Raw genomic sequence first — 13513 nt, 5'->3', positions numbered from 1 at the left:
TATTTAATGATGAATACAACTCAATTCTCACAAGTTAAAATATGAATTATTGATCTTGATCTAAATTAATTTCCTAAGTAGTCCAAAATGTAATTACTGATATGTTGGCCTGGTATTTTAACTAGTGTGAATGACACTTTCCAGATATCTGAAATAAATTATATTCATATTAGTGAAACAATTTCTACAATAGCTACTCATGTGTGAATGTCAGATATCCAAAAAGGAATTTCCACTTGTAGATAGGCATCTTCAATGTTAAAATTAGTATGCAAATTAGGGACAAAATATGCCAAAAAAATACACTAATTAGGAATGACAGGTCAAAAGAATATGCAAATACGGCAACACATCCCAAATACTTTTTTAACAGATCAAAATTTAATTCTGTCCTGTCAAAAAAAGAAAATTAGCTTCTCCTCTCTCCGCTGTCACCGGTGCACTCTATTTGTGTGCCATCATGGGCTGAATTCACTATTTCAGGCCTGTTATACAAAAAAAATGATATTGCACCTAACATCTTTCCATTTGTGGTTTTGTTTGATGTTCTCTGACACAAACACAGTCACGTCTTGTGCAGCTACGGATATTTTAGTCTCGGTGGAAGATAAAGATCATCTCCGTGCCTGTGTGGTTACCTGGTGTTAAGTCAACAATATCATCACAGAACGGCGAGATATATTAAGGCAGAGTAATCTGTCTCCTGTAAAACCTTCTCCTCCTGTGAACTTCTCCGTTTTAAATGTCACAACCCGCAGTTTTTCAGATGAACCGTTAGTTTGCCTCAAGCCTTAATCTTCAAATGCATTCAATCCCACAGCTCTGCACAAGTAAAGAGATCCCTTGTATGCATTTGTTGTGTACGTGAGCCCCAAAGTTACATTTCCTCCAGACCTAATTACTGTTAATGAAAAGACAGCATTTTATCTATGTGCATGTCTAATTGAGTTCATCACTTCCTTGCTCTGCCGTCATCAGCCTTTTATTCACTCTACTTATTAGCTAATTAGTCACAAGTCCTAATTGCCGAAGGCTCAGAAGTATCCGAGTGACCCGCTGTGCACAGAATGCAACCTTTTTTTTCTTTTCATGCTGTGTTCAAACTATTCTTAACCTGTGGCACTGCCCAGCTTGTGTGGGGCACAGAGGGGTGATGGGCACATCGATTTAATCACGTCTTAATGCCTGCTGATCAACCCTCTCGACAATTGTGGTGGGCATTGCAGAATTTAAGCCTAACAGGACAGATTATCTGGCTCAATGATCCTGTAGTGTGATTCTAATGTCATTCTAATGTCATCGTAAATATCAAAATATGTTAGATATCGACTTTGGATGTTGTGTACTTGTGTTTTGAACCCGAAACATACAGTTTAAATATGATTTTTGGTCTCCTGTAATCTACCAGGTGATCTACATAAGTGCAACCAGCTGACGAAGCGGGCAGTCAGCCTCCATGTTTGTTTTTGTGTTTCTGAGTTTCCCAAGTCTGGACCACAGTCAAGAAGCAGGATAATAGAAAATGTCTAATAACTTTATTAATATATAGTTGGAGATTCATATGTATGTATATATTCATGCAGGGACTCTACCATCAACTGTTTTCTAAGTGTACAAACACAACACAACACCACAACACTATTAACACTGAAGGCACGGTACAATGAGCTTGTGTTTATTGGCCTCTGAGTGCAGGAATTGAATCTAATAGCTGGTGGAGCTCTTGTTACTCTCAGATGCCGTTTATATGAGTGACACTTCTGGGTGGGCGAGTGCTTCGCCTTCAGACGGGATTAATGGGCTATCTGTAAATTTTCATCTCATAAACAGGCAGTCATTTACAAATAGGTGGCACTCATCAGGTTTATGTGGGTAATTTACGACATTTTATTTGCTGACTTTGACGTAGAAAAACTCAGATAAGCCTATCTCGTAACAGAGGCGTGAGGAGTGTTGTGATGGGAATATAAAATGATCTCGTATGAGGCCTGATGTTTCTACCCGGTATGGTTGGCTTGAATATCAAAAAAACTGCTGAGCCAGCGTGAAAGTTAAGTGAACTATCTCTAGTTCATCTCCTGCAACAGTTCTCAGTCACTCGTACATAAACAGTAACTTGATTTGTGATTTGAGGCTGTTTTGAATTGACTCATTCAACTATGCAGAGTGCAGCAAGTTACACGTTGAGCTGCTGACACTGTTTTTAGATGAGAACAGAGGGTGAGATCTAAGGGGGGGGGGGGTGTTGTGAGGATAAGCTACTCCTTTGCTTTGCATTTCATCTGAAGCGAGTTTAACGAGGAAGATGCCATTATAAACGTAATAAGGAGGGTGGCAAACGTTGATAATGAGCTCTCTGGGAAACAACAACCGCCTACAGCAACACCTGCAATTACCGCAGTTAACTGGATAAATGTCATCCTTGTATATTTCACAGGCGTTTTGTGTCTAAGTGACTTCGATGTCTCAGTTGGTGAGTTTAGGATACAGCAGTAAACTGGCAGACTAATCCTCAGGCAGGCCCTGTCTGGACCTTGTGAGGAAATAAAGAGGGTTCCTCCATTATTCTTACACGGGTAAGCTTCGTCTTCCAAGTGTGTGTGTGTGTGAGATGATGTCTGTGTGTGTGTATGTGTGTGTGTGTGTGTGTTGTTTGCACTAACTGGGGTGCCAGCGAAGGGTGCATGGTCACAGTTCTCCTGCCAGGAGCGGTTGAGGCTTAGCACAAAATCCTGGAAGAAGGGATGAGTTTTGTTGAAGACTGAAAAACCGACTATGTTGACTCGTTGATCCACCACATCATCCAGCCGTAGTAAAGAGAACTCCTGTGGGGCAGAATGAGAGAGAAAGACAGGCAAAAAGGGAGAAGAGAGTTACTGGGTGAATGCAGCTTATTTAGATGGGAGGTGTCATACTCTGCTGTGATCGACCACAATCTGCCTTAAATAACCTCAGTGTAAAAAGGCCACGTGTTAATCAAACACATTAACATCCGTCTCACTCAGGTTTCATTAACTCCCATTGTTCCGCTTGATTGAGAAAGCTGCAACAATTTGTTCATTCTCTCCTTTTAGCTGTGCACCACTGCACCAAATCAAGTATTTTGCACTGGCCTTGTGCATTTCCTGACATACGGGTCATTGTGTGAACAGTGGAAGCTAAGGGGCTAATTAGAGATGGACGGAAAAAATGAGAACACTGAGACAGATAATTGACAAAGTGATATAGAAACATATGGCATATTGAAATGCTCCAGGAGGAAAATACTGTTTTTTGTTATTTGGGTCTTTTTACTCCGGGGATAATCTAGTTTTCTCCACCTGGGGAACTGCAGACAGGGGACAGGTGGGGATAGAGATGAGGAAGAGCAGAGGAGAAAGGAGGCAAGGGTGTGACGGGGGACAGACGTCTCCTGAAGGTTAATAGAGGTGTCAGAACCCAGTCCCTCTCCCCTCAGGTGGCAGCCTTCGCCTGGCAGCCCGTTGTGCCATCTAGCTTATGACAGCCAGACCAAGCCCAGTCTACCTATCTGTCTGTTACCAGGGCCAGGGACTCGGAAGATAAGACGGGTTGGAGGGGATGGTGAGCAGCAGAGGTGAGGCCCCAGTAGAAAATCTAAAAAAAGGTTTGGCGTGTGAGGAAAGAGTTGGCAGGAGAAACTGGGACGACTTACCATGGACGATCGATTTTGCAAAGACTTAGACGTGCGTGTAAATACGAAGAACCGAAACTATTAACAAACAATTGTCTTTCATTCAAAAACAATGATCAAAGCTGCAAATTGCTCCCCTCCTTCAGACCTCCTGCCAACCTACATCATGTGTGGTACCAGCCTTGAGGATTAAGTAAAAAATCTTATTTTTTTTTAAAAAGCAAAACAAACAAACCACAAAACTCGTCAGTTGAATCCAAATCTTGACTGGCTCCTGGAGATATCAAAGCTTACTAAGTCCACAGGCGCACAGCGACGTCGCAACCGAAAAATGAAAAACAGCTAAATCAAAGCCGGGAAAAATTGTCTTTTTCATCTGCGAGAGGAAAATGCATGAGAGGGGAGGCAGATCGGATAATGGACACTCATACAAATAGAGTGAATAGGTCACTGAATTAAATAACTGATAAGCAGGTGGGCAGAAAAAGCTCTCAGACCAGGAGGGGACCAGGCGTGAGTCTCTCCACTGCGGGTGACTGCGCTGATAGAGACTCGGAGCAAAGCGGGGCAGGAGAAAGCATATTGACTTTGAGTGGGAGGCTTATTATTCCCCGACGCCAACCTCCCATGAAACCTCAAAACCCCAAATGTTTAGTTATGACGACGTGCAGCAGGAACGGCTGCATGTGAAAAACAAGGAGCTCAAATATATATTCCAGGTACGCGAGGAAAAGGATGAAAGGTGAGAACTAGGACATCACAAAAGAGGCATATATGAGAGTTAGGGAGGGCGGGTTACAGACTGGGATATGTATGAGATATATGAATGATATCTGTCCTGAGCAGCACTACATACTCTACAGGAATAATGTCTGTGATGTATCTGGAAGCTCTCTGCACTTTTTTGTGACATAACCTCGTATATCTGAGCTTAGAGACTTCTCCAGGAAAGTAAAATCGCTTTTACAAGAACAAGGACTTGATTCTCCCCCTCATCCAATAGAAGAAAATTCAGCTGGCTTCAAAGAGGATGAGAGGATTTGACTGATCATTGCTGATATTAATATCTATGTAAACCCCACCTCTTTCCTTTTTGTGCCAAGTTCAACCTGAGAGAACAATAACTAACAGAATCCCAATGTTGAGCCATGTTAGCTATACGTCCTCCTGCAGTTTAAACTCACACCCACACTGTCACAATATGCGAGTGAATTCTCCATCGTGCCTGGATTGTTATTCATCCTGCTCCAATAGTGCTTTCAGATTGGATTGCATTGCACCCGCACTCTGTCTGTGTGCCTAAGTCTGCAGATGAATTTCACACTTGCACTCAATTTAACAGAAATAAATCCTGAACTGTTTGTTTTTTTTTAAATCACAAAACAAATGGCAACAAAAATAGAGTTGATTAAAAATGTGTGGGGTTGCAGGTTTCTTTCTTTCTTTCGGAAAAAAAAAAAGATTTCGCTACCGAGAAATACTGCAAAGCGAGCAGTTTTAAGACAAACCTCATCTCATGATTTGAGGCAGGAGAAGAACTGTAAAACATGTTTAATGAGAACACTGAACGGAAAGCGAGGCTCTGAAATCCGAGGGGCCGCAAGCTGCCGCAGAACTTCTGTTAATGATGAGGCTAATGCTCTAATTGGTCTTGTTAGAGGAGAGGCTGTCTGTTCTTTGTCACTCTTCTAATGAATTTGAAAAACATTACTCAGTTAAACTGATCGTCTGGCTGGCTCTCTTGATTTTTTTACTTTCAAACATGAAGAATTGAATAATTGGTCATACTGTGACGGTGGATCTAATCGCAGCTTTGGAACATGCAGTGCAGTGAATGGGCGAAGAGAGGGATTACATGTTCCTCGGCAAAGCTCGAGGAACACTTAACCCCAACCACGCTACTACGTCAGAAGAAAAATCTCATTTCCTTCCAGTATTTTATTTCATTATAAACTCAAAGCAAAAGGTCATGTTCATGATATTATTGATTCCCATAAATTGCATTAAATCCATTGGCTTTTCCATAGTCTGCTTGAATCTTTAGCTTTCCCTTGTGGAGTCGTCTATAAGCCTTTTGGGACTGGCCATATAATTACTGGGTAAGTGTACTTTAATAGATCATTAGAGGCAGGACTGTGCAAACGAGCCTTTCATTAAGCGTGCCCCCCTCAAGGCTGCCCGTACGTATGCATGTGCTGGCACAAACATAAACTGCCGAGTGCATCATGCGCACACCCACACGCAGGAAAATGAAATCCCTATAATTGAGCAACACATGCACACACCCGTGTGTGCACTGAAGACCAAGGTCACCAGAAATATCCTTGGGCTATGTCTGAAGGAAACTAATGTGGTGCATTTGTGGGCTCTGAGGGCACAGACACCATAGCGCCGCTGCACATTGAGATTCAAATACACACAGACACAGACACGCACACAGACACACACACACACGATTGTACGCAAACCCAAACTAAATCCCTTCACATAAGCAATTATGGCCTTTTGCACACTAAATGGGAGGTGTAAAATGGACAGTGCTTGGTAGAGGACAGTTGGTTCCCAGCAGTGGGTGAATGGAATGGCAGAGTTGGAGGGTAGAAGAGGAGAGCGGCAGCAAATCCAACCGTCTCCACTGAAGGGGCAAAATAAGGGGGCGGAGGAGCATAATGATGATGAGGACGACAGCGGCAGAGAATGACTGAGAGAGTTGAATCAATGGAGAGAGAAGAAGGTGAGAGATTAGTTGGCACAAGTGAGAGCTTAAAAAGGAGTGGGGGAGAGAGAGGGAGTAACAGAGCAAAACGGAGAAGGGGTGGGGTGCGAGGGAATGACAGTCTGGCCAAGGGCCCCCGACACTGGCTGTCACCTGGAGATCAATCAGCGGCTGGGACCCGAGCCAACCAACCAAAAAACTGTTACTCCACCTCCGCAATTCCTGCCCTCTTACCTCGGAAAATCTCACAATCGTCTCATCTATTCTACATGTCTGGTTCCTGTTTTATTCTCTGTGTCTCTTTTATGTCTTTTATATCATTTCACTCGCAGGGATTCGTCCTGCTTTTCACATAATGGACCATTCCGACATGTACACATGTACATTCGCCGACACACATGTTTGAACGCGTGACCACTTCCTGTTTGTTATGATGTACACTGCTTGAACAGTGAATAATGAGATCCCAGGAGAACGGATGCTGCTGAAAGCACGATGCACGATGCACTGTCATGAACCCTACCTCTTCAGCCCCTACACATCCCTAACACATACACAAACATACGTGGACCAATTTCTCCGCAGTTGTGTGAGCCTCTATAAATCCACCCTCCTAGAAAGGATCACAAAAATGAAGCAGCCTCTTTCCGTTCTCTCATCTCCTCAAATAGGATAGAAGTGTTGGGACTATAGCGATTCCCTATAGGCTCCCGGGGCATCTACTGAATCCAGCTGCATCTCTGCTGCATGCATAGCAACACCCTGGAACTGAAAACTCATATCTTACTGTGTGGGGACTTTTGTGATATGCATGCATGCAGTGCAGGGAATATTGGAATGCTGATTTCATACTGTCACTTCACACTCATGTTATGTTTAATGCATGAATAGTCGGAGTATTTCAATGACTTTGAGTCATCTGAACATTTTGTTTGTTTGAGGAGTTTTGTAACAGTGACATTAAAATGAATGGACTTTGCTGAAGTTTGAGAACTGCAGATAATCACAGTGCTGCTGTGGAGGAACACTGCAATAATGTCAAATGAGTCAGAACAATAAATGGAAGTTACACATTAAATGACTCACGGGCGTATTGTTTAAGGAGTATTGAGCACTGTTGCAAAGATAAATGTTTTATATTTTCTGCCAATCAATTAGCATAAGCAGAGGTATATGGGTTAAGGAGCAGCAATTGATTTTTGGCCAATTGGGAGCAGTGCAACAAGCAGTAAACGCTGAGGTATTATTACCTTATAATGTTGTAGTTGTTTAATGTGTTGGAAACAATTTGCTGTGTAGACAACTGGCAGATAAACAACAACATTAAAATTCATTTGGCAATGTGTTTGTGTCTAATTGATGAATGGGACCATTGTCTGAACCAAGGTCGTTGGTGTCTTTGTTGCATTGTTTACACTTGATCTGGTTAGCTTTGGTTTCAACATTGTAATTTAGGGAGCGCACTTAAGGGTTTCTATACGTACGTCCTGTCGTCACCACCTATACGTGGGCTGTGTCTACCTATACTTGACACTGATTGGTTTGTAGATGTGCCTGCGTCTGATATTAACGCGTTCATTTTGTTTATCTGGTTGCTACTGTAAAATTGTTATGGTATTACCACCAGCATCACCAGCTTCAGAAGTGGAACCCTGCCAAATGAAAGTCTGCGTTATTCCAACATTATATCATCAGAGGTGATGACTGCAACCTCGGTAAATTGGTTTCAAGAAAGTCAAGTAAGGCTTCCACTTCTTTCTCTTCTTCTATTGTTAAATGCAGTCTCAACTTCCTGCAGTTGGTTCCAAAGTCTAAACTCTCCAAAAGAAAAGTATTTTCACGCTGCAGTTTGATCCGGACTAAGACCACCTCTTTGGGTCAGAATACATTTTGTTCTGTTATTCTGGACCATGATCCGAGGCACCTTTCACACCTGTTGTTTCGATTCAGACTAAACTGGAAAGTCTGAAGGTTCAGACCAAACAAGGTAGGTGTGAAAGTGCCCCTTACTTAAGTTTTAGCCCTACTTCTAGCTCTTTTCAGGTTTCTAACCAATTCTGAGAAAAATATATCTGTATCTCTGTTTCTAAATGCTCCAATATGTTCACCAGCTAGTTTCTAACTGCTCGTCTGCCTCTTGGTGCCAGGCGCGTAGCATGCAGAGGGGGTTTATCAGAGGATTTGCTGCTGCTGGAGACAAAACTAATGAGAGCGTTGAGACTGAACCAAACAATAAAGCTGCAGCTGAAGATTAAAAAAAGCTCTGTACATTTGAGGGCAGCCGCGGAGCTGGGTGATAGATCTGTGCATGTTTGTCACTTTGAACGACCTCTTTCACATTTCATTGGGACTATGTAGTTGTTTGTTACGTTATTATGATTCTAACAATGTTGATTAGAGCAGCTTTAAGCAGACAGGCGAATGGCATGTCCTTCAGCTGCTGATCCCTCAGATGGGAAAGATACATATTTTTTTCCCTGTGAAATGTGTCCCAGATAAAGACAGAACCGTCAGTGGTGATAATCATCATTGACAAGTTGAGAAAGAAAGAAAAATGATCTCCACTACTTATCTCTCTGGCGGCACTGTGAGAAAACAAACAGCTTCAGCGGCCTATGACATCAGTAACATTTCTGTAAATTGCATATCGATCTCCCTGATAATAAAATACTAATTAATGACATCCCTCATTTTATTCTGGGGGAAGGGTATAACAGGATAAAACCTCAAGGCCTGACTCCGGCTCTGCAATGAGATCCATTTCCAGTGGCACATGATTATTCGCTAATAGCTGGAATGTTCATGCAGTGTTTTTGGCAATAAGTCATTTCATGCTTGCATCAATTGCCGCGCAAATTCAGGCTGAGCTCTAAAGCCTCCCGCAGCCTTTTAATTACAATGTTCTCAGCGAGCGTGGGATGGAATAGAGAAGGAGGAGAGCGGGAGCGCTTCCAAAACGTCCTTTTCTGCAGACTCGTTATGAACCTGGGATGTAATGGCAAAATTGGCTAAATGATTTACTGAACTGTATGTCCATTAAACTCAATGCAATAATCTACTGCAGTTAGATGTGAGAACTATAATTGCAGCATCGCCGATTGCTCACCAGTTGCTGTGTGGATGTTTTGTTGTCTGTGCGTTCACTGAACCAAGTCATCCCTCTTGAGCAGGTCTCTAACCCGTCACCCCATCGCCGGCGGCCAGCTCGTTTCATTTGCTGTGAGGTGTCCATGAAATTATAGAGCGTACCTCGGTGCAGCGTGCCGGGGTTGATACATTAGCTTTGTTTCAAAGCTTTTAATGGCCACATATATCAAAACAATCTGGCAGCATTCCTGCAGAGTGTTGGAAACAAATTACCAATTTTATTCCATTATTCATAGAATTATATCCGACCTACAACAGTAACAACCTATTTGTGAGGCAGAGACCTTATGCGCAGAATAATTCGTAGGCTGGTGGAGGCCAAAAACATCGTGAATATTGCAGACACCGGCATATGGTTGGAATCTGAAACAGTCTATCTTTTCCAGTAAGCTATTCAATCAAACCCCCCGCAGGATTTCATAAAGGAACATAACAGATGAAAAGGGAAAATATTACATTTCAAACGAGAAAATCCTTCAAAGTCAAGCAAAATTTAAAGTCTGCTTCTTTTAATTGAAAAGCTTCGCATCCAAAGACCAGATTATTTTACTGGGAAATCAGAAAGGGTTCCTGGACGTTGGAGGTTGCACTCGGCAACGGGCTGGAAAACCGGGTAGCTGAAATACTGAGACAGACAAAAAATAAATACAGGGGGGGCAGATAATGGAGATAAGACTCCATCTAAACACTGCTCATCTCTGTGAAGCCCTTAGTGTTTCACATCGATCACCTGACTGTTTCTCATCGAGACCAAGTAACCCCCTCAGCTTTGGAACTGAGATAAAAGAGAAAAGAGCCGCAATGAAAATGAATATATGGCCAGGAAATCTCTGTATGGATTTAAATGGTATGGTTCAGGTTGTTTTTTATATTATTTGCTATAATTAAATATCACACATTTCCTGTGCTTTTATTTTGTATAGATCCGGATTCTGTGTCCCCTGGTCAAAACAAACTTCAACCACACCTAATCTATATGCTGACTGGCAAAGGGGATCTCAGTGTGGCTGGCTCAGCTCTGTAGTTGGTGAATTGATGGCAACAAAGGCTAAATTGTTTTTTTATACCAATAAGAGGGGGTTTTGCTGCCACTTTCAGATTTTCTTTTGAAGAAGCACATTGATAGTTTTCTACCCTAAGATTCTACACAGATTTAAACATGGGACAGAGTTATGGCATCCCGGGCACAGGATGAATCCACACTGTCTGTGTGTGTTGTGAGTCAGTCGTCTGGTCTGTGCCTTGGTGGTCCAGACACAGGTTTATCTCAGTTCAGGTTGTTGTTGTGAGTCTCTCCTCTGAAAGTGAGATGTCTCCAGCTCACAAAATTGTAAACATGACACCCAGGTGGACATGCTCCATTGTCACACCTTTTCCACGCTGTAGCATCTTTAAACACACTTTTAACCTAAACACTGCAGAGCTGTTAAATGAGAAAAACCTTCAGCAATATCGTATTTTTATAGTCCCGGTGGAATGGATTTTAGGTGAGATGCATTCTTCCAGTCTGCGCGGCGGCTAAGCTGGATATTTGTTTCTTGGCTCTCTTGCACACAGGGTAACTTTATTCAGCTGTTCTTGTTGTGGTTTCAGGAGGCAACTTACACCAGGCTTCACAACACCCACAGATTATAGAGGAAACACCATGAAGGGAGGATGGAGGTGTTGGTGATTCATGTCATGTAGTGGCAGTGAATATTGCATGTATAATCTGCAAATACAACCTTTAATTTGTAGTACATAGCATTCCCTGACTTCAATTTCAGATATGTTGCAAATCCTGTGTAGCTGCTTTCTGTCCTCGGTGACCATTACTGTGAATTCCGTTAGCCGCAATTACAAAATATTTTAGATGCAATTAATTTTCTTGTCTTTAGTTACCTTTTAATCCTTATTTGCCTCATTTTGTTTGGGAGGGAATGTGTCTGTGTTACTCTCAGCTCCACATATCCCAAATGTCTTAATCAGAAAATGCTACATAATATGTTAGACCAGATTTGGCTTATCCAAATGCTGTTTACGTGACCCATGTCAAATTTATGAATACAGTATTATAATATTATAATAAAAATAGCAGCATATTAGTGTGCATGTAAACGTACTGATTGTCCCTCACTAATCCTGATTGGACACGATCAGCTCTGCAATCAGCACAGCTTGACTGTGTATTGAACTTTCCATCTAGATTTCCTTGTCTGGGCTGAGCGATAATCAGATTACAATAACAGTTATGCCTTTCATTCAAATTAAAGCTCCATCAGGCTGATTAAAACAGCCAATTTGCAATATTTGCCACAGATACCATAAATTGGCTTTCTGGTAGATGTTATCAAACGGGTTGGAATGCACTGGCACAACCAAAGTCACATGTGTGATTAGTTAAAGAGGCATGACATCAGGCTGAGTGAGGTCACTGACCACCGACGCTGATTTACAGCAAAAGATAATCAACAAAGTGAAGAAACAAAAGCATGCACGAGCAAATGCACTCTTGTATTCACTCTTTTAGAAGGATAGCAGAGAGCAATTCCATCTTAATGGGAGCCCTCCTCACAAAGCACACATGTAGCGTCTTTGATAAATTACACACGAAGTGGAGTGAAAAGAAAAAACGAGTCTTGACTTGTGGTGACTTTGTGCTGGCAGGTTTCTGGCTTATTACCCGGTACATGGCAGGTTCGAGATGGGTGAATGAAGGGGAGAAAAAGTGGTCTGGAATATGGGGGGGGGGGGAAGGAGATTAAAGAATGTGGGTGACCAATGAAGCTATGAGGAAATGTAAAGGGAAGAGGAAAGGAAGGACAGAAGTCACCAGGTGCATGTGGGATTGTGGGACGATGCCGGGAAGAAAGTTATAGAGCGTGGAAAGGAAGTCAGGTATGAAGTAAGCAGGCAATTTCAACTTTCCAAAGCAGATCCTACAGTAAGCCGGCACTCAAGCCCTGGGATATGGGAGATAATAGGCTGTAATACAATTGTCAACACCGAGTCATCCGGACATGGGGCTCAAGAGGGAGAGTTGCAGGTAATAGGGCTGACACGGAGTAATCAATACGACAGAACTCCACAAAGGTCTGAGCCCGAGAGTTGGAACACCACCCTAAATTATTCACTCCTATTCACACACACATCCAGCCACAGATAAAAAGGGGCCGGGGGACTTTAAGTCTTATAATTGTATGGAAATAAGGCTTCTAAAGTGTGTTTTTAATCAATGATAAATTATATTAAGTGTGGTAATCTAAGGAGGTTTGACATGCCAGGACATAAATTGTCACTCTCTCAACTCTACCATCTCCACATGTCAGTCAACAACTGTTCAACATTTTAAATGAAAACCATATCTTTTAAAAGGCACGTTCCCACTCTACAGGCAGACTTTGGATTTCATTAGTGTCACTGCTCTTTAAAAGTCACTATACCTTTCGATCACGCCCATTCACTTCATGAATCCTAATCAATTTCTAATTTTTTACATGAACAGAGCACTTCACATCCCACCCTGTTACCCCTGAAAGCTAGACATAAATGATTAATGAATGCCCTTCATGGATACTGATACGAATGTCAATGTGTTTTTCTGTCTTTTTCTTTTTGTGTGAGGAAATGAGAAAAGACGTTTGTTATGCGGATGGCCATCTCGGCAACCAAAGTGTTCTGCATGTGCTGTTAAATTATTAAAGAACCAATTATACAATAACATTTCTTGGGATAACAAAGATCATATAATTGCATTAAGTTTTTTGCTTTAAGTGGAAAAACTTGCAGAAAACCGTTGGCTTTGAATAGACTTGTGGGTCTTTTTTTTAATAGAATATCAGATAATAAGTTCAATCAGTGATGAAAAGGGGCTGAGGTGGAAGTCTGCTTCTCTGCCCTCATGCACACTACACAACCAGTAATAAAGCCTCATCACTGTGAGACCTTACATGAGCTCTTCTCTTCCAGTCGGTGCTTATTTAGGCACGTGAGGCCACAATAGACGGATGATGGTTTAA

At 42.0% G+C, this 13513-nt stretch overlaps 1 protein-coding gene across 1 annotated transcript in view; it reads right to left on the bottom strand.

Moving 5' to 3' along the window:
- The window catches only part of grik4 (glutamate receptor, ionotropic, kainate 4), a 155131-nt gene that overhangs the window by 56251 nt on the left and 85367 nt on the right, over nucleotides 1–13513 (bottom strand). The window contains exon 7 of the mRNA XM_047339706.1: nucleotides 2664–2825. Coding sequence (XP_047195662.1) covers nucleotides 2664–2825 — 162 coding nt within the window. The remainder of the gene's footprint in view (nucleotides 1–2663; nucleotides 2826–13513) is intronic.

The sequence above is a fragment of the Hippoglossus stenolepis genome, chromosome 4 (assembly GCF_022539355.2).
Source record: "Hippoglossus stenolepis isolate QCI-W04-F060 chromosome 4, HSTE1.2, whole genome shotgun sequence".
NCBI lineage: Eukaryota > Metazoa > Chordata > Actinopteri > Pleuronectiformes > Pleuronectidae > Hippoglossus > Hippoglossus stenolepis.
The sequence above is the reverse complement of the archived record's forward strand: the minus strand, read 5'-3'. Positions and strand labels throughout refer to the sequence as shown.